Source organism: Bufo bufo, chromosome 3, assembly GCF_905171765.1.
Source record: "Bufo bufo chromosome 3, aBufBuf1.1, whole genome shotgun sequence".
Lineage (NCBI taxonomy): Eukaryota > Metazoa > Chordata > Amphibia > Anura > Bufonidae > Bufo > Bufo bufo.
The window spans coordinates 384,285,748-384,307,465 of NC_053391.1; the positions used below are offsets into that span (position 1 = coordinate 384,285,748).

The 21,718-nt window shown below is 41.8% G+C and overlaps 1 protein-coding gene across 2 annotated transcripts in view; it reads left to right on the plus strand.

Moving 5' to 3' along the window:
- The window catches only part of REPS2 (RALBP1 associated Eps domain containing 2), a 153,831-nt gene that overhangs the window by 41,608 nt on the left and 90,505 nt on the right, over positions 1 to 21,718 (plus strand). For both annotated transcript variants that reach the window (XM_040424742.1, XM_040424743.1), the window contains exons 2-4: positions 3,029 to 3,152; positions 8,297 to 8,433; positions 15,655 to 15,760. In XM_040424742.1, coding sequence (XP_040280676.1) covers positions 3,029 to 3,152; positions 8,297 to 8,433; positions 15,655 to 15,760 — 367 coding nt within the window. The remainder of the gene's footprint in view (positions 1 to 3,028; positions 3,153 to 8,296; positions 8,434 to 15,654; positions 15,761 to 21,718) is intronic.

The window sequence follows — 21,718 nt, forward strand, 5'->3', positions numbered from 1 at the left end:
ATGCGACTTTTTTGATCACTTTTATTACCTTTTTTGGGAAGTAAGGTGGGCAAAATTTCAATTTCATCATAGTTTTTTATTTTTTATTTTTATGGTGTTCATCGTTCGGGTAAAGTAACATGACCGTTTTATAGATCAGGTCGTTACGGACGCGGCGATACCAAACATGTGTAGGGAATTTTTTTTTTTTCATTTTTTATCAGTGATAAATGTGTTTTTTGATTTTTACTTTTTTTTCACTTTTATTCACTTTTTTTTGACCCAGACCCACTTGGTTCTTGAAGATCAAGTGGGTCTGATGTCTGTATAATACAGTACAGTACAATATATATTGTTCTGTACTGTATTTTACTTACACTGAACAGATCTATGCCTTTCAGCACAGATCTGTTCAGCACCATGGACAGCAGGACGCCTGAGAGGCGTCCTGTTGTCATGGGAACCTTCCCCGTCTGCTCAGTACTGCTCAGAACTTCGCAGACGGGGAAGGGTAAGGAGGGGATCTCTCGGGGGGCTCTCTGGGGGCTCTCTCCCTCCCCATCGGGGGGCTGCAAAGGCACAGCAGCCCCCCGATGGGAGAGGGAGGGAGCTCCCTGCGCTGTTAACCTTTTCCATACAGCGGTCCGTACGGACCGCTGTATGGAAAGGGTTAAACGGCTGACATCGCATCGCAGATGTCAGCCGTTTATACCAGGGTGCCAGCAATGTGCTGGCACCCTGGTATCCCCACTAGACACCAACGATTATACAAGGGGAGGCGGGCGGGGGATCGCGATCCCGCCTGCCGCACCGCCCGCCTCCCGCACCGCCCACACCGCCCGCAATTCTCCCCCTGCACCTCCCGCCACCATAAAAATCATTCGGGGGTGCAGGGGGGGGTGAATAAAACTTTTTTTTTGGCATATAAAGTTTCTGATCCCCGCGGTCAGGGACTGCGGGGACCAGAAACTTCAGAAATCGCAGCAAACCGCAGGTCTGAATTGACCTGCGGTTTGCCGCGATCGCCGACATGGGGGGGTCACGGGACCCCCCCGCGCATTTAGCCTAGGTGCCTGCTCAATGATTTGAGCAGGCACCGGGTTCCGATCACTGCCAGCCGCACGGCAGTGATCGAAAATACACAGGGCGTACATGTACGCCCTGTGTCCTTAAGTACCAGGGCACAAGGGCGTACCTGTACGCCCTATGTCCTTAAGAGGTTAATGAATAAAAAGAGTTTATTGTTTGGGGAGGCTTTTTATTTTTAATAAAAGCTATTATTTCATTACACTCATTTTAAGCAAAAAATCACTAAAAAATCTTTTTTTTCTTTTGGTCTTTATTAAAAAGTTTCAGCTCCTTTCTCTGTACAGCCTTGAGATTCTAAAGTACCAGGCAATGTGTTTATATTGTTTCCCGTCACGCAACTCAGCTGATGGATCCTTATCTCTAATCCCCTGACCTCATAAATACTCATTGTAGCTCAATTCTTATCTTACCTATAAGAATATAATTTAAAGGGGTTGTCCCATGAAAAATATTCTACAGTTTTCAAACCAACACTTGGATCTCAATACTTTTATAATTGCAGGTCATTAAAAATTTAGCAAAGGCTTTGAGTTATTCAATAAAATGCAGCTGTATAGTACTACCTGCAGTTTGTTTTTTCCTGATTTCTTTGACCTGCTCAATGAGAAGGCCGCACATGCTCAGTTTCATTCTTTATCTGCCTCCTGAGCTGTGATAGGGAGAGCATGGCCATGCCTCCTGAGCTGTGATAGGGAGAGCATGGCCATGCCTCCTGAGCTGTGATAGGGAGAGCATGGACACGCCCCCCTTAGCAGCGGCAGAAAAGACACTCCCCTTGAGCTGTCAGCTTGATATAAATCTAGCAGAGCATTGAATTGGGAGATCTCTGGATCCATGTGAGGTGCAGGGCTGGTTCTAGCGTTGTTAGAAAGAGGTTGTCCTGTACTATTTGATGCCTGATTTTAATTTTTTACATTAGTCATGGGATAACCCCTTTAAAATAAGTGCTTATAAACTGTTAGGGCTGTATTAGACCTGCAGATTCTGCAGTATTTCGATTGTCAAGAAATAAGCATTCCTTCCCGACAATTGCCTGCTCATCAGTGAAGGAGACTCCTGCTATTACATGCAGCAATCTCCTCCACAGTATGAGGAAGATAGATCACTAATGCCATCGCTCGTCCCCATATAGAATAATTTTTTGCCTATAGCAGAGTGTGATTAGACAGCACGATATGCCGCCGGCAATTTTTTTTTAGCCTGCATAAAAAATGCAATTGCCTGATGCTTGTTCATTGGGTAATCGGTGCCACTTTTGCACAGGCAGATTATTGCTAACAAACGTTCCTACAAACACTTTTTAGCGATGATGTCGCTGACCCTCTGCAGGATTAATACAGCCCTTAGTAGTTCAAAGAAAAGGGATATGCATAGCTAGCAAATAGCTCAAAGTGAAAGTAAAAGTAAGATGCTCACAGCTAGGCAAAGACAACCCCTTATGACAAAAACTGCAGAAAATTAAAATTTTATTGAAAATAATTTTCCTTTCTTTTGCCCACTAGGGGACTTGAAGCAGCGGCTCTTTGATCACTTATAATGCTTTGGAACACATAGTTATTGGTACACTGTAAGGCCATACTGATGGCAGGCCATGGTAACATTGTCATGGCTAAACCAAGTGTAATGTTATAATACTTGAAGCTAAAAACAAATATTACATAATTTAATCATATTACTATTAGATAACTTCTCGGTCGGGGTTCTCAACCTATTCTAGTTTAGAGTGATTTAGGGTGAAAGGTGGGATTTTGCTGTATTGTAACAGAGTAAAATATAAAAAGTTTACCAAATATGATGAGTGTAATAGTTTAGGCCTCTTTCACACTGCTAGGTTGAAAAAGTCAATTCCAGAGCATCTCCTACCAATGGTCAGTGAAAACCACTGACAGAACACAGAGACCATCAGGTGCCCTCTTACAATAGAAGTCTCCTGTTTGTAATCCTGTTCTTTTCTTCTTAGATCACAGACCTGTGCGGGGCAAAACATGTGGGGTTTTTCGGTCCAGCTCAGTTTTTTATTGCATTGAAATTAATCGCTGCAGCACAAGCCGGTCTGACAGTTCGCATGGAGAGCATTAAGTGCGGTAAGGAGATGATAACACATTGCTGTCTGTAAATGTATTTTCACAGTATATACAGGGAGTGCAGAATTATTAGGCAAGTTGTATTTTTGAGGATTAATTTTATTATTGAACAACAACCATGTTCTCAATGAACCCAAAAAACTCATTAATATCAAAGCTGAATATTTTTGGAAGTAGTTTTTAGTTTGTTTTTAGTTTTAGCTATTTTAGGGGGATATCTGTGTGTGCAGGTGACTATTACTGTGCATAATTATTAGGAAACTTAACAAAAAACAAATATATACCCATTTCAATTATTTATTTTTACCAGTGAAACCAATATAACATCTCAACATTCACAAATATACATTTCTGACATTCAAAAACAAAACAAAAACAAATCAGTGACCAATATAGCCACCTTTCTTTGCAAGGACACTCAAAAGCCTGCCATCCATGGATTCTGTCAGTGTTTTGATCTGTTCACCATCAACATTGCGTGCAGCAGCAACCACAGCCTCCCAGACACTGTTCAGAGAGGTGTACTGTTTTCCCTCCTTGTAAATCTCACATTTGATGATGGACCACAGGTTCTCAATGGGGTTCAGATCAGGTGAACAAGGAGGCCATGTCATTAGATTTTCTTCTTTTATACCCTTTCTTGCCAGCCACGCTGTGGAGTACTTGGACGCGTGTGATGGAGCATTGTCCTGCATGAAAATCATGTTTTTCTTGAAGGATGCAGACTTCTTCCTGTACCACTGCTTGAAGAAGGTGTCTTCCAGAAACTGGCAGTAGGACTGGGAGTTGAGCTTGACTCCATCCTCAACCCGAAAAGGCCCCACAAGCTCATCTTTGATGATACCAGCCCAAACCAGTACTCCACCTCCACCTTGCTGGCGTCTGAGTCGGACTGGAGCTCTCTGCCCTTTACCAATCCAGCCACGGGCCCATCCATCTGGCCCATCAAGACTCACTCTCATTTCATCAGTCCATAAAACCTTAGAAAAATCAGTCTTGAGATATTTCTTGGCCCAGTCTTGACATTTCAGCTTGTGTGTCTTGTTCAGTGGTGGTCGTCTTTCAGCCTTTCTTACCTTGGCCATGTCTCCGAGTATTGCACACCTTGTGCTTTTGGGCACTCCAGTGATGTTGCAGCTCTGAAATATGGCCAAACTGGTGGCAAGTGGCATCTTGGCAGCTGCACGCTTGACTTTTCTCAGTTCATGGGCAGTTATTTTGCGCCTTGGTTTTTCCACACGCTTCTTGCGACCCTGTTGACTATTTTGAATGAAACGCTTGATTGTTCGATGATCACGCTTCAGAAGCTTTGCAATTTTAAGAGTGCTGCATCCCTCTGCAAGATATCTTACTATTTTTGACTTTTCTGAGCCTGTCAAGTCCTTCTTTTGACCCATTTTGCCAAATGAAAGGAAGTTGCCTAATAATTATGCACACCTAATATAGGGTGTTGATGTCATTAGACCACACCCCTTCTCATTACAGAGATGCACATCACCTAATATGCTTAATTGGTAGTAGGCTTTCGAGATTATACAGCTTGGAGTAAGACAACATGCATAAAGAGGATGATGTGGTCAAAATACTCATTTGCCTAATAATTCTGCACGCAGTGTATCTGTCATCATATATATCTATGTATGATTTGTCTATCTGTCCTCTGGATTGCAAAACTCATAAAAAAAAAAAAAATGGAGGCAGTATTTTTCCATCAGTAATAGGAGGGTGCGTTAAATAGATTTCATACAATAGTGTCCATTATTTTCCATTAATTTAATGGATCCTTTATAAAAAAAAAATTGCCAATCACAGTCACACAATCCAAACTCTACTTTTTTGCTATATTTGCCTACTTTCTAGGTAAAAATGGAACAAAATGATCTTTTTTTCAAACATAAATGCACACAAACATGATTTTTTTGTCAGGTCCGTCATGAAAAGTGACATCTAAGGGCTCATGCACACGACCGTGTGCTGGCCGGGACCGTGTTGCGGACCGTGGGGCTGCCGCATGTGATGGTCCGTATCATGGTCTGCGATCCGCATCCGATGTGCACTACTTTTTTACGGTGCGGTGGTTCGGACTGAAACCCCACGGAAGCAATCTGTAGTGCTTCCGTGGGCTTCCGATCCGTGCCTCCGTTCCGCACCGCATTTCCCATATCCCGTATTGCGGACCAATTCAAGTGAATGGGTCTGCATCCGTGATGTGGGGTGCACACGGCCGGTGCATTGCAGACCCGCTGTATGCGCATCCGGGAGATGCAGTGCGGAACAGAGGCACGGATCGGAAGCACTACATAGTGCCTCTGTGGGTTTTCTGTCCGTGCCTCCGCATGTAGTGAATGGGTCCGTGATCCGCATGCGGCGGCCCCACGGGCCCTGCGAGCTCGTGTGCATAAGCCCTAAGGCTGGGCTCACATCACATTTTTCTCATCTGTTAGACGTATACAAAAAATGTATACAATAAAAGGATGCTTCAGACTGATCCATTCACCATAGAGTTCCATTGTAAAAAAAAATAAAAGTACTGTATAGAAGAGAGGGAAAGGCAAAAAAGGAGACGAAAAAAAGCCCAAAGTGACTGACATAGCAACTAATAAATTAGCCCTTAAAAAGGGAGGCTCCAAGGGAGTGAGTGACCCTGTGGGGGGCCAAATATTCTCAAGACCATAAGGTCCAATTATTTTAGGGCCCTTGCACACAACCATATGCCCTCCGAGATATACAGTCCGTGAGCGGGCCATATGTCTCGGAGCGGCACAGGAGCAGACAGCATCAAAGGTTATAATGATGCTGTGGATGTCGGGCCACCCGCGGTGCTATTGTCCTGCACTCGTTCGATCTTAGTGCAGGACAATAGTCCTGCGGGCTGCCCGACGTGCACAGCATCATTATAATCTATGATGCTGTGCGCTCCCGTGCGCACGATCAATGCCGCTCCGGGACATATGGCCCACTCACGGACTGTATATCTCGGAGGGCATATGGTTTTGTGCAAGGGCCCTAAAAATATGGACCTTTATGTACCTCTGGCCTATACTTTCATCAAGGCCACATAACGTTGGCAGTTCTTACATTGCAAAAAACATCATTGCAAATAAAAGAACTGCATCACTTGCCATCAAAAGATAATGTCATTAAAGGCTGAAAGTGGACTTGTGATCTTTCCGAATTTAGTGAATATTGAATTAATTAGTATTAAAGATAAAACTAATAAGACATGTTTTTAGATTACTACCGCTCCCTATCTAAATGGCAAAATCAATCATGTGATGTTGAAATGATCAGCATCCTGGTTTTAAACAAGTATTTGTACAACAGTTTTTCCCCAGTTTCTAGAATATCATATAGTGATTGATCTACCAGGGATGAATGATTGCCTGCATTATGTGACACAGGTCTAGACATCTACACTGCGTGCAGAATTATTAGGCAAATTAGTATTTTGACCACATCATCCTCTTTATGCATGTTGTCTTACTCCAAGCTGTATAGGCTCGAAAGCCTACTACCAATTAAGCATATTAGGTGATGTGCATCTCTGTAATGAGAAGGGGTGTGGTCTAATGACATCAACACCCTATATTAGGTGTGCATAATTATTAGGCAACTTCCTTTCCTTTGGCAAAATGGGTCAAAAGAAGGACTTGGCAGGCTCAGAAAAGTCAAAAATAGAGAGATATCTTGCAGAGGGATGCAGCACTCTTAAAATTGCAAAGCTTCTGAAGCGTGATCATCGAACAATCAAGCGTTTCATTCAAAATAGTCAACAGGGTCACAAGAAGCGTGTGGAAAAACCAAGGCGCAAAATAACTGCCCATGAACTGAGAAAAGTCAAGCGTGCAGCTGCCAAGATGCCACTTGCCACCAGTTTGGCCATATTTCAGAGCTGCAACATCACTGGAGTGCCCAAAAGCACAAGGTGTGCAATACTCAGAGACATGGCCAAGGTAAGAAAGGCTGAAAGACGACCACCACTGAACAAGACACACAAGCTGAAACGTCAAGACTGGGCCAAGAAATATCTCAAGACTGATTTTTCTAAGGTTTTATGGACTGATGAAATGAGAGTGAGTCTTGATGGGCCAGATGGATGGGCCCGTGGCTGGATTGGTAAAGGGCACAGAGCTCCAGTCCGACTCAGACGCCAGCAAGGTGGAGGTGGAGTACTGGTTTGGGCTGGTATCATCAAAGATGAGCTTGTGGGGCCTTTTCGGGTTGAGGATGGAGTCAAGCTCAACTCCCAGTACTACTGCCAGTATCTGGAAGACACCTTCTTCAAGCAGTGGTACAGGAAGAAGTCTGCATCCTTCAAGAAAAACATGATTTTCATGCAGGACAATGCTCCATCACACGCGTCCAAGTACTCCACAGCGTGGCTGGCAAGAAAGGGTATAAAAGAAGAAAATCTAATGACATGGCCTCCTTGTTCACCTGATCTGAACCCCATTGAGAACCTGTGGTCCATCATCAAATGTGAGATTTACAAGGAGGGAAAACAGTACACCTCTCTGAACAGTGTCTGGGAGGCTGTGGTTGCTGCTGCACGCAATATTGATGGTGAACAGATCAAAACACTGACAGAATCCATGGATGGCAGGCTTTTGAGTGTCCTTGCAAAGAAAGGTGGCTATATTGGTCACTGATTTGTTTTTGTTTTGTTTTTGAATGTCAGAAATGTATATTTGTGAATGTTGAGATGTTATATTGGTTTCACTGGTAAAAATAAATAATTGAAATGGGTATATATTTGTTTTTTGTTAAGTTGCCTAATAATTATGCACAGTAATAGTCACCTGCACACACAGATATCCCCCTAAAATAGCTAAAACTAAAAACAAACTAAAAACTACTTCCAAAAATATTCAGCTTTGATATTAATGAGTTTTTTGGGTTAATTGAGAACATGGTTGTTGTTCAATAATACAATTAATCCTCAAAAATACAACTTGCCTAATAATTCTGCACTCCCTGTATAAGTTATGTAGGTGAGAATTTCAGCTCTACTTCTCGATAGCTTGTCTTGTCAGAATGTCGGGACTATTTAGTTAAATAAGTAATGTGATTGTGAATGATTAATGGATGCCATAGACTGATGTGTTCTCACGATCACAATCTTTCTTCTTTCCTCCCGTTCACAGAGTTACCACTTGCTTGTTTCTTGTCTATGAAATTTGACAACTTTAAATATGGGATTCAATCAGTGAGCACAGATGCCCAACTATTAAAACACAGTGCCAGTGAGAGAGGCTCTAACCATGGTGAAGGAGAAACTAAGGTAAGAAAATATCAAAAATTATAAATAATATAATACTAGCAGAAGGACCCGGCTTTGCACGGGTATATTTCATCTATTTCATTTAATGTTTGTGTGTGTCGTTAAAAGATATCAACAGTATCCCCCATAACAGTGACCTCTACAGCACCCCGCCCCTTTAAAAGTAAACTCCATAGCCCCCCACCTCTTAACACTTACCACCCCCCCACAGTGCCCGCCACTTTAAAATGGGACCTCCACAGCAGCCCATCCTCTTAACTTTGACCTTCACAGCAGCCTGTCCCTTTAACAGTGAGTTTCACAGCACCTCACTCCCTTAACAGTGACCTCCTCCGCAGTACCGCGCTGCCTTAACAGTGACCTCACAGTGCCCTGCTGCCTTAACAGTGACCTCCACAGCAGTTGCCCTTTAACCACTTCCCATCTGGGCCATTTGCCCCCTTCCTGACCAGGCCTAATTTTGCAAAACTGACATATCACTTTATGTGGTAATAACTTTGGAACGCCTTTACTTATCCAAGTCATTCAGAGATTGTTTTCTCGTGACACATTGTACTTCATGATAGTCATAAATTTGAGTCAATATTTGCAATTTTCTAAATTTCTATTTCTCTGCTTTTAAAACAGAAAGTGATACCTCATAAAATATTTATTACTTAACATTCCCCATATGTCTACTTTTTGTTGGCATCATTTTGGAAATGTCATTTTATTTTTTTAGGACGTTAGAAGGCTTAGAAGTTTAGAAGCAATTCTTCAAATTTTTAAGAAAATTGCCAAAACCTACTTTTTAAGGACCAGTTCAGGTCTGAAGTCACTTTGTGGGGCCTACATAGTGGATACCCCCTTAAATGACCCCATTGTAGAAACTACACCCCTCAAGTTACTTAAAACCAATTTTACAAACTTTGTTAACCCTTTAGGCGTTCCACAAGAATTAAAGGAAAATGGAGATCAAATTTTTAAATTTCACTTTTTTGGCAGATTTTCCATTTTAATCCAATTTTCTCTTTAACACATCGATGGTTAACAGCTAAACAAAACTCAATATTTATTACCCAAATTCTGCGGTTTACAGAAACACCCCACATGTGGTCATAAACTGCTGTATGGGCACACGGCAGGGCGCAGAAGTAAAGGAACTCCACATGGTTTTTAGATGCCATGTCCCATTTGAAGCCCCCCTGATGCACCCTTACAGTAGAAACTCCCAAGAAGTGATCCCATTTTGGAAACTAGAGGATAAGGTGCCAGTTTTATTGGTACTATTTTTGGGTACATATGATTTTTTGATCATTAATTATAACACTTTATGGGGCAAGGTGACAAAAAAATTGGTTTTAGCACAGTTTTTATTTATTTATTTTTACAGCGTTCACCTGAGGGGTTCAGTCAAGTGACATTTTTATAGAGCAGATTGTTACGGACGTGGCGATACCTAATATGTATACTTTTTCTTATTTATTAAAGTTTTACACAATAATAGCATTTTTGAAACCAAAAAATTATGTTTTAATGTGTCCATGTTCTGAGAGCTCTAGTTTTTTTTTACTTTTTTGAGAGATTTTCTTATGTAGGGGCTCATTTTTTGCAGGATGAGGTGACGATTTTATTGGTACCATTTTGTGGGACATGCGCCTTTTTGATCACTTGGTGTTGCACTTTTTGTGGTGTAAGGTGACAAAAATTGCTTGTTTTGACATAGTTTATTATTATTATTTTTTTACGGTGTTCACCCGAGGGGTTAGGTCATGTGATATTTTTATAGAGCTGGTTTTACGGACGCGGCAATACCTAATATGTATACTTTTTTTTATTTATTTCACTTTAACACAATAATAGCATTTTTGAAACCAAAAAAATTATGTTTTAGTGTCTCCATGTTCTAAGAGCTATAGTTTTTTTATTTTTTGAGAGATTTTCTTATGTAGGGGCTCATTTTTTGCAGAATGAGGTGACAGTTTTATTGGTACCATTTTGTGGGACATACACGTTTTTGATCACTTGGTGTTGCACTTTTTGTGATGTAAGGTGACAAAAATTGCTTGTTTTGACACTGTTTATTATTATTTATTTTTTACGGTGTTCACCCGAGGGGTTAGGTCATGTGATATTTTTATAGAGCTGGTTTTTACGGACACGGCAATACCTAATATGTATACTTTTTTTTATTTATTTCACTTTAACACAATAATAGCATTTTTGAAACCAAAAAAATTATATTTTAATGTCTCCATGTTCTAAGAGCTATAGTTTTTTTAATTTTTTTAGAGATTTTCTTATGTAGGGGCTCATTTTTTGCGGGATGAGGTGACGGTTTTATTGGTACCATTTTGTGGGACATACGCCTTTTTGATCACTTGGTGTTGCACTTTTTGTGATGTAAGGTGACAAAAATTTCTTTTTTTGACAGTTATTTTTTATATTTTTTATGGTGTTTATTGGACTGGGTCGATTATGTGATATATTTATAGAGCCGACCGTCACGGACGCGGCAATACCAAATATGTCTATTTTATAAAAAAAATTCTATTTTTAAATTTTTTTTTTATTCCTTACTTGGGGAATTTTTTTTTCACACGTGAAACCTTTTTTTATTTTTTATTTAACACTTTTTAACCCCCATAAGGTCATACAAGACCTCTGGGGGACATTTACTTCACTTTTTTTTTTTTTTTTCACTGTTAATTTCTCCTGTAACTGGGGCTGACATAGTAGCCCCAGTTACAGGAGAAATGCACCCCCCAGAGAGGCTGTACAGCGCAATACAGCGCTGTACAGCCTCAGTGCAGGGCTGATCGAGGTCTGTGAAAGACCTCACACAGCTCCTGCACTCTCACATGACCGCCGGGCCGGAACAGGAAGCGCATAGCTTATAGTCTAGACGTTTATAGTCTATGGGCGGACGGGAGGTGGTTAATAGTGGCCCCTGCCCCCTTAACAGTGACCTCCACAGTGTCCGCCCCTTTAACAGTGACCTCCACAGTGCCCACCCCTTTAACATTGCCCACCACAGCGCCCTGCTAGGGCTACATGATGACATGTGTTGCGCAACATTTTGTCTCAATCATTTTTATAATGATAGGCTATGGTGTCGCACTGCGATATGTGACATGCTGCAACTGTGACACAACAGTTGCAAAAAATGCATCCAAGAGGGATTTTTCTGCGACTGTCGCAGCGCATGTCACATGTCGCAGTTCAACACCATAGACTATCATTATAAAAATTGGCGCTACATTGGTGCGACATCAATGTCGCGCAACACATGTAGCAGTGTAGTTGTGCCCTATGTGTCATGCGACTTATTGTCATTGTGTAGCCCCAGCCTAAAGCTGACCTACAGTAGTGAAGAAAAATGGCTGGGTTGTTATGGAAACCTGGAGTAAAACTGTGTGTGGAGACTAAGGGCCAGCGAGTTTCTATTGGTTGATAAGGGACATGTGACCGTGTGTATGGCAGTTGGGATATGAAGAGAAAGACTTGCAGGCTTGTATTGGTTAATGCAAGTCTTTTTTGGGGAATATCTCAGGAACGGTATGTCCTAGAGCTGAGACCTCTGGAAAGATTACTTTCTCAAGTTTCGTTAAAATCGATGGTTGTGTTTTTGAGTAATCGCGGAACATACACACATATTTATGTCCTTTCTATATATAGATAGTGGCTCACCCCTCTTGATTTCTGGACTCAGGTGCACTGTCCTTAGCCCTACCCACTGCCAATTATAATATTAAAAAAATAAAAATAAATGACAGGCACTCTACCATCCGGAATTATATGAAGAGTCTTACAAATCTATTATATCAATCCTTTAATAATACTGTTTGTAATTCATAATGTCTTTGAAACATACTTAAAGAGGACCTTTCATGGGTCAAGACATTATGTAATAACTAGCAGGTTATGTAGGGCACTGTGCACGGATGTAAGATCGCTTACTAGTTTGTCTGGGCGCAGCTCCGTTCGCCTGCTGTGCCCCCTGTTCACTTTTACCGCCTGGTATGCTAATAAATAGCATCGGTACACAGAGGAGGAGACTGCCCTGTTTCTCAATGGGCGTCTCCTTCTCCCTGGCTGTAGCGCGGTCCAATCACAGCGGAGAGCGTCACAGCCAGGGAGAAGGTGAGTTTTTTTTTCTCCCTGGCTGTGACGCTCTGCGCTGCGATTGGACTCAGCCTCCAAAGACAGATTTATCAAAACTGGTGTAGAGGAAAACTATCTTAGTTGTCCATAGCAACCAATCAGATTCCACCTTTTGTTTTCCAAAAGAGCTCTGAAAAAAGGGATCTGATTGGTTGTTAAAGGCAACTAAGCCAGTTCACTCAAGGGACTCCGACACCTCAATATCCGATGCCCAGAGGGTCACCCAAGGCCTCCTAAGGTCCGCCAGCCAGGTACATAAAGATCTGATGCTGATTAAGTTTCAGTCTGATGATCATACAGTTTCATACTATGGTGTGGGCAGCAGTATTTTGTGCCGCAATGTGGTCTTTGGGTTTGCGGAGGCAGTATTTTGTTCTGCATTATGATATTTGGTTCTGCTGTGGCCAGGGGTGTAGCTATTGGGGAAGCAGAGGTAGCAGTTGCTACTGGGCCCAGGAGCCTGAGGGGCCCAAAGACCCTTGTGCTGCATAAGAAGACACCGGTATAATAGAGAGTGCATGCTGGTCAAGTTACGCCTCTGGCTGGAGGGAAGGGGTTAGGTCAAGAATTTGGCATGGCAAGGGGGGTGCCGTTTAGATTTTTGCCTTAGGCAGCACAAAGGCTATGTGCTTACCTGGCCACAAAGCACTGAGTTAAGGGGGGACCCAATCTGAACTCTTGTTCCAACGTTGCCAATGATCCTTTAGCTATGCCCCTGGCTGGGACTGTATTTTGTTCTACACTACAGTATTCCTGGCCCAATCTATTTTAATTGTCCCTGCCTACAAGTATTGCCCCATCTTCTGTCAGTTTGGACTCACCTACAACATGGGGCCACTTTTAGTTTTTTTCCAGGGCCACTTTAAGTTCCCAATTCGCTCCAGTCTGTAACTAGTAGATTAAAGAGGACCTTTCATCTGGTTTACTTATAGGAGCTAAATACCTGTACTTGCGGGGTACCCCCCGCTGATGCCACCCTTTGTTGTTTTTTAAACATCACTCCTACGCCCCGCTGCGCCCGCCTGAAGTTTTCACGCTCAGTATGTTAATACTGAGCATCGTAACAGAGAGGAGGAGACGCCAGGGTTTCTCAATGGGCGTCTCCTCCTCCCTGGCTGTGTGGCGATCCAATCACATCGGAGAGCGTCACAGCCAGGGAGGTTTTTCCTGTTCCGATGCTCAGTATTAGCATACTGAGCATGAAAACTTCAGGCGGGCGCAGCGGGTTGTAGGAGTGATGTTTAAAAAAACTAAACTGGGTGGCAGCATCAGCAGGGGGTACCCCGCAAGTACAGGTATTTAGCTCCTATAAGTAAAACAGATGAAAGGTCCTCTTTAACATTAACAGATTACAAAGTTTTTATTTTTCACTAACAGTCTAGCTTGTTACAGGCGAGAAAATTATTCAGCTGAATTTTCCAACTAATTTATTTATATGTTACAAATATCCAAATGGCCCTCAGCAGCAAAAAGGTTCCCCACCCCTGGTTTACATGGTAGTTCCACCCCCATTACCATAACAGCAGAGCAGAGAGAGATATCAGAAACAGGGGCAGTGCTCTGACAGATGTATGTCTGCATTACCTACAACTGGTAGGAAATTTTTTAATGGGTTCTCCAGGAAGATATATATAAATATATTCTCAAATACCTTTCATTATTTATAATGACTCGTTTTGACTTCGGAGCAATCATCAGGGGAAATAAAATGGCTGCTGTCCCATCAGTTTACACAAAACCTGTCCTGATCACACATGAGGACAAGTTAGGTAAAGAGCTGCCTTATCCTCCTCCTCCTCTCTACTTGTTAAGGATTATGATCCTGAATACAGATGATTATATACTTTAGATGAATCTCTGGGGAATTTAGTTCATGAGGAGACATGAAGTACACAGAGGACGGACAGGACAAACTGTGGTAATGTGTTCCTGTAGTAATGGAGACTGTATACCAGTGCTGCTTCTCATTATCCACACCTCACCCTCCTCTCATGTCTCCTCATCATCTTCATTCCCACAGAGATTCACCTGTATTGAGGATCATGATTCCTGACAGGCAGAGCAGAGAGGAGGATGAGGCAGCACTATGGCTCATTGTGGTGAAGTAACTTGTCCTCCTGTGTGATTAGGACAGGTTTTGTGTGCACTTATAGGACGGTGGCCATTTTATTTCCCCTAATGATTGCTCCCTAGACAAAACAAGCCATTCTAAGTAATGAAAAGTATTTGTAAATATATTTATTATAAAATAATATTTAAAGAGGACCTTTCACTAGATTAAAAAATCTAAACTAAGTATACAGACATGGAGAGCGGCGCCCAGGGATCTCCCTGCATTTACTATTATCCCTGGGCGCCCGCTCCGTTCGCCCGGTATAGCCTCCGGTATCTTCACATGTTAGGCTCCACCCAGTGGAACCTGCCGGCGTCTCTTTCTCTCATGCTGTAGCGCTGGCCAATCGCAGCGCTCAGCTCATAGCCTGAGAGAGAAAAAAACCTCTCAGGCTATGAGCTGAGCGCTGCGATTGGCCAGCGCTACAGCATGGGAGAAAGACGCCGGCAGGTTCCACTGGGTGGAGCCTAACATGTGAAGATACCGGAGGCTATAACGGGAGAACGGAGCGGCGCCCGGGGATAACAGTAAGTGCAGGGGGATCCCTGGGCGCCGCTCTACATGTCTGTATAGTTAGTTTAGATTTTTTAATCTAGTGAAAGGTCCTCTTTAAGTATTTTAATTTTTTTTATTCCTGGAGAAGCCCTTTAATGAAGACTATTTTACATTTAAGAAGCAAATGAACAATTAAAAAATAAGTACAGAGATGTCCATAGCCTTTAAGTCTGGGCATATAAGATTTGTACCTAATGTGAATGAACCAGTTAATTCCACTGTCATGAAGCAGTAGGTCTAAATATAAAATAGAACTGTGAATTTTTATTTTTATCTTTTCTAATAAAAGCAAACTAACATCAAGGTCTTTGCTACTGCGCAATTTCCAGCTACTGTAGACTGTCCTGCCTACTGTACATTCTGTTTCACAATGAGTTGGTCTTCTTTCCTGTTTTTTTTTTCCCTTTAAGTCAGAAGCCAAGACATTTGTGACATCTCCTCAGAAATCACCTTTCTCAACCTCTTTGGAATATGCACGCGGGAAAAGACAAAACAGTCCTGAACACCACAGTGGAGGTGAGATAATAAGATTTGTGGAATTTTTTCAAGATTGTAGTTATGCTTAAAGGAGTTCTCCACTTTATGCAATCTCTTCTTGCTAGAAATATCCCTTCACAATAAGCTGATCATAAAGTGTCCTACTGCTGGAACCCCCAGCAATCAGCTGTTATCTGTGGAGAAACCTAACAGTTTGTGTTCAATTTGCCTGCAGTACCACTGCAAGAAAAATTTAAGGGGTATTCTAGTTTCGCAACTTTTTGTATCAATTGACAGGAAACAACACATGTTATCACTTACTAATAGTGATTGTTTATTTGTAATGACCTTTTTTCCTGTACTCCATCATGGTCACTTGACACTTTTCACATGTTGGTTTCCTATCCCGATGCCATCATGTCCACATCTGAGGCATGGCAAGGCTTGTAAGGCTCGGCCCTGTAGACACATCATCAGTGATCTTGACTCTCAGGTGTTATGCACCTGGACCCTGCCCTGTAGGCATCATGTCAGCAAGGATGCTGTGCCTTAGGCCTCATGCACACAACCGTTGTGTGTTTTGCGGTCCGCAAACCGCGGATCCGCAAAACACGGATGGCGTCCGTGTGCGTTCTGCAATTTGCAGAACGGCACGGACAGCCTTTAATATAACTGCCTATTCTTGTCCGCAAAGCGCGGACAAGAATAGGACAGGTTATATTTTTTTTGCGGGGCCACGGAACGGAGATAGATAGGGAGATAGAATCCAGTCCTAACCGAACGACCAATGAATAGGGCGAAGGCAGCACTCCAAAATAAATTCTAATTTTATTCACCCAATGTCAGTGAAGTTTGTATGCTCCCCCCTTGATTGCATGGGTTTCATCCGGGTACTCCGGTTTCCTCCCACACTTCAAAGACTTACTGATAGAGAACATACATTGTGAGCTCCATTGGAGATAGCAAGTAGTGCTATATAAGTGAGTAAATAAAAAAAAAATTGACTCCCTATGCCATCCCAGTGGTCTCCACAATGGGAAACTTTATTCTCACAAAACTACTGCCATTTTTTTTATGCAACTTTGCATTTTAATGTATTTGTAAAAGGTTTTTTTTATCAGTGTGCATGCAGATGTCCCTTTCTCTAAATTACAAGAGACTGGACTTCAGGAATTTTTATTGTATCTCATATATAAATTACCAGCCTATACAATACAGTAGTAAACATAGCATGATCATTTTTTGTAGGCTTTCTATATAGCAAACAGCAGGCCCTTGCACGTAAGAAATATTCTAATTATAGTGTCATTTGAACTTATCAATCTATGATTTGATTACAACATGGAAGCATTTATTCAATTTCCTCCAGTAATTACAATATTAAAGGATTCTGTCAGTCTGAGTTTATTCACTTATTCATAATGTTCATTGTGTTCCAAAGTCGTTAAGTGGACTGACTAGTCTTTCCCCTGTAGCTTGGTACGACATGTGCTGTACAGTATTAAGTGATTTATACACTAAAGCTATTTAGTTCTTATCCACAAAAAATATTTATTTGTTACCATGTACCGACAATAAAAATGTTTTGTCCATAATAAGAAAGAAAAAAGCAACAGTAGGAAAGACTGTAGGAGAATATTCTCAACATCAACTTTTTTAATGATATACTGCTGACTCCTATGAAACAACAACCTTGCACATCTGGTGTAGATTGTTTAGATCTTGTAGTGTGCGATAAATCTTATATAGTGTTATAAATTTATATTCATGAATTCTTCTGGCTCTTCGAGATTTTAAACAACCTTTTAAGTTGACTACTTTAAAGGAAATGTGCCATCGAAAAAAAATGACCTATTGTTTAAATAACTTTTCTATATTTAACATATTTTTAACCGTTTCCCGACATGTGACGTAATAGTACAAATTTGGTGACATTTCCTTTAAATGTCCTTCTATACCTTCATCCTGGACCTCAGACTGATATCCTGATATAAAGGGGGCAATAGCAATCAACATCTGCCTTTGATACACACATGATTGCAGGCTGTATCTCCCTTCATCTTTGCCTATGCATATAGTGGGTTTAATAAAAATATCTTCAGAAAGAAAAACGGATGAAACAACATTATGAATATCACTAAAAATATGAGACAAAGTCATACTTTGGATTATTCATGCCCAAAATTGCAGTGCATAAAAAATGCTTTCAGCTCCTTATGGTTCTGTAGGATTGGAAGCAGGCAGCAAAAAAAATTGGTATCCAAGTATATCGTTATAAGGAACTTTAAAGGTTATGTACACCTTCAGGGGCAATTTTTTTTATAATTTCATTTTTACTCATTTTGGGCAAAAAATCTTGGTCTTGATTAAAAATATTCAGCTGTTCTGTCACAAAGGGTTAACTGTCTACCTGTATGAATAATACTTGCACTTTGTGCCCCATCTAATTAACCTTATCTCTAAATAAACACTTATTTAAGCCACATTCTTACCAGTAAAAGGCAAGAGTTGAGCTATAATCAGTGTTTAAGAGGTCAGAGATTAGAAATAAGGAGCTGTCAGCTGAGCTGCCTGATGGGACACTATGAAAACACAGAGCATGCCACTGGAGAATCTCAAGGCTTTACAGGGAAAGGTGTTTAACATTTTTTATAAAGACCAATGATTTTAGCTCCAAATGAGTACAATAGCCCCCAAAGGTGTACATAGCCTTTAAAGTTTTTCTGATACCATAAAAATGGAGAAGGGTAGTTGTCATTAGCTTAAAGGGTTTTCTGGTATTTAAATACTGGTGAGCTATCCTCTGGATAGGTAATCAGTATGTGATCAGTGGAGGTCCGACACCAGGGACCCCCGCTGATCAGCTGTTTGAGACGGCACCGGCGTCTATGACCTTCTCTCAGCTCACCAAGAAGAGTGCCATACATTGTACAGAGGCTGTGCTTCGTATCGCAGCTAAGCCCCATTCACTTCTATGGGGCTGAGCTGCAGCTAGGCCATGTGACCAGCGAACGTGTCATTACTTGGGCTAGGGAAAGCTGTGAGAAGGCCGCGGTGCTACTGTGAGCATAGCTGCCTTCTCAAACAGCTGATAGGCGGGGGTGCTGGGTGTTGAAACCCCACCAATAAGATACAGTACTAATGACCTATCCAGAGGACAGGTCATCAGTATTTAAGTCTCGAAAAACCCCTTTATTTCTCTCTGCACCTGCAGAGCAGTGCTGCGTGTACTGGGTCATGTATTTAATGTATACTAAGATTTATATATAATGTTGGTGAATTTAAACTGCCTCATAACTGAGTAAAAATTCGGATAGCCCCTCTAAAGGGCATCTGTCAGCAGATTTATACTGAAACTGGCTGACCGATGTGCTTGGCAGCTGAAGGCATCTGTGTTGGTCCCATGTTCACATGTGCCCGCATAGCTGAGAATTTTTTTTAAATATATGCAAATGAGCCTCTAGGAGCAACGGGGGCATTGCTATTACACTGTACTGTCTGCAACAGGTCATCCAGTTTGATAGGTACAAATCTGCTGACAGATGCCCTTTAAGCCTCATGTACTTTGCTGAGCATAGTGTCTTAGTCACTAATCTTGCCATTGTACATTCAGCATTTTTTTTTGTAAACTGTATGTTATCAGAGACACATAGAAGTACAATAAGGACCCATCAGAATCGAAGGATTCCATATTACAGATCCAACCAACATAGGTTCATGATATAGCCCTATAGTCTGACGAACGCTGTTGCCTCCTCAGAGCATACCAAGCACAACGGTGTACATTGCATATGGGCTGTGCTTTGTATATACTTGAATGGGACTGAGCTGCACATGAGTCATGTGACTCATAAATGTCATGTCACTGGTCTAAGACGAGGCTACAGCACTCACCGGAGCGCCACAGCCTCTACAAACAGCTGATTGTTGGTGGTGCCGGGAGTCGCACCCACACCGATCAGATATTGATGACCTATTCTGAGGATAGTTCATCAAAATTTTAATCTTGGCTAAATGCAGGACATTGAATGTAGATTTAAAATAAAGAACTGGTAGAACAAGTAATGTACATTTTTGGTAGAACAAGTAATGTACATTTCTGGGCCCAGGCAAGATTTCCATATGTACAGATTATATAAACTTAAAAATGTATTGTTAGAACTTGATATGTATAAACTGATATCCACATTATTACCTTGAATTTGTACTTTGAATCTCAATGATTTACTTTTATTTTGATCATCCCATAGTGTTCTTGCTACTGTATGCTATGAAGAGCTTTCTAGGAATGTCCACAATGACAGTATATCAATGTAGAGAATGATGTTTTCCTCTTATAAAATTACTATAGTGGTATTGCCTCATAGAAGAAGTGTACTTGTCATTTGTCAGTATCTGGTGTTTATAGAAATGCAGTACAAGAAAATAAGAACTTTCCAAGTAAAAATAGAAAGCATCTGAGGAAACAATGCCACTCCTATGGTGTCAGCTTTAAAAGTTCTCACAGGAAGCTTTCTTCCTGAACACAGTACAAACAATCCAAAGGTATAAAAACAGACATGAAACCATTCTCCTCATAAAGTCTACTTTAGGCCTTATGCACATGACCATATCTGTATTTCGGTCCACAAACCGCATATCTGTAAATGCCTTCCATGTGCAATCAGCATTTTTCTCACTCTCATCACTAGAAATGACTATGCTTGTCCACAATGCGAAGCAGAATATGACATGTTCTATAATTTGGGGAACGAACATACAGATGCCTAAAGCACATGAATTACATATGCGTGCTCTCTGTTTTTATTTTTGGGAAGAAAGGGATGCAAATAAGCTCTTAACAAGCTCTGCTACTAATTCCACCAGATGTAAAGCAGCTAAGGCTATCCTATAAGTCGATGTTCAACCCTTTAACTAGGTTGAGATATGACTTTGATGATAAATAAGCCAGCAACTCTTCCGCAGACAGCTGTTTCAGGGTGATTGGCGCTCATCAGTGCAGAGCCGAGAGTACTGGCTTAACCAGTGCCGATTCTAGCTTGAAATTAAATGCCGCCCCCCCCCTCCCCCTTCTCCCTCCCTCAGTGCTTTGTGGCTAGGGGCAGGGGAGCACCTAGCCTTTCTACTGCCTGAGGTAAAAATTGAAATGCCACCTACATGCCAAAATCAGCTGTTTGAAGGAAGGCAGCGCTATGAGAAACAGCACTTGAAAAACATTACATACAGCCCTACAGAACATACAGGGTAATACAGCACTACATATGTACCTCTTACATCCAGTGACTTCTCCTTAGATGTAGATGTTCTCTTTCCTCATCTTCTCCTGTCAGACCAGACCACCATGATGATTTCTTTCAGCCATCTCTTCTCTCTGCAGAGTTTGACAAACTTTTCCGTCATCCTCTCACCTTCTGAACACCCCATCCTGCCACCCCCAATACTGTGTCCGCTGTGCTCCCCAATACTATACTGCAGAAACAGTCCCCCTGAAAATACTGGTACCAAACAGTGCGCCAGTACAAAAAATACCCCCTTACCTTTCAGATCAGACCCCCATATCAAACCTCAGATGAGACCCCCCATCTCAGACCAGACATTCTTTAGACCTCAATGTCAGACGCCATATCAGACCCCCATTAGCCCTTCATGTCAGAAACCCCCCATCTCAGACCAAACCCTGCATGTATCAGACCTCAGTCCAGACCCCAATAGACCTCTCAGATAGATCCCCATATCAGATCTCAGATCATACCTCCAGAACCCATATAAGACCCCCATTAGACCTCCAGAGCCCTATATCAGACCCCCATTAGACCTCCAGACCCCCATATCAGACCTCAGACCAGACCCCCATATCAGACCCCTATAACACTTCCAGACCCCCATATCAGAACTCAGACCAGACCTCCAGACCCCCATTAGATCTTCAGACCCCCATTACACCTCCAGGACCCCCATATTAGACCTCCAGGCCCCCATTAGACTTACAGACCCCCA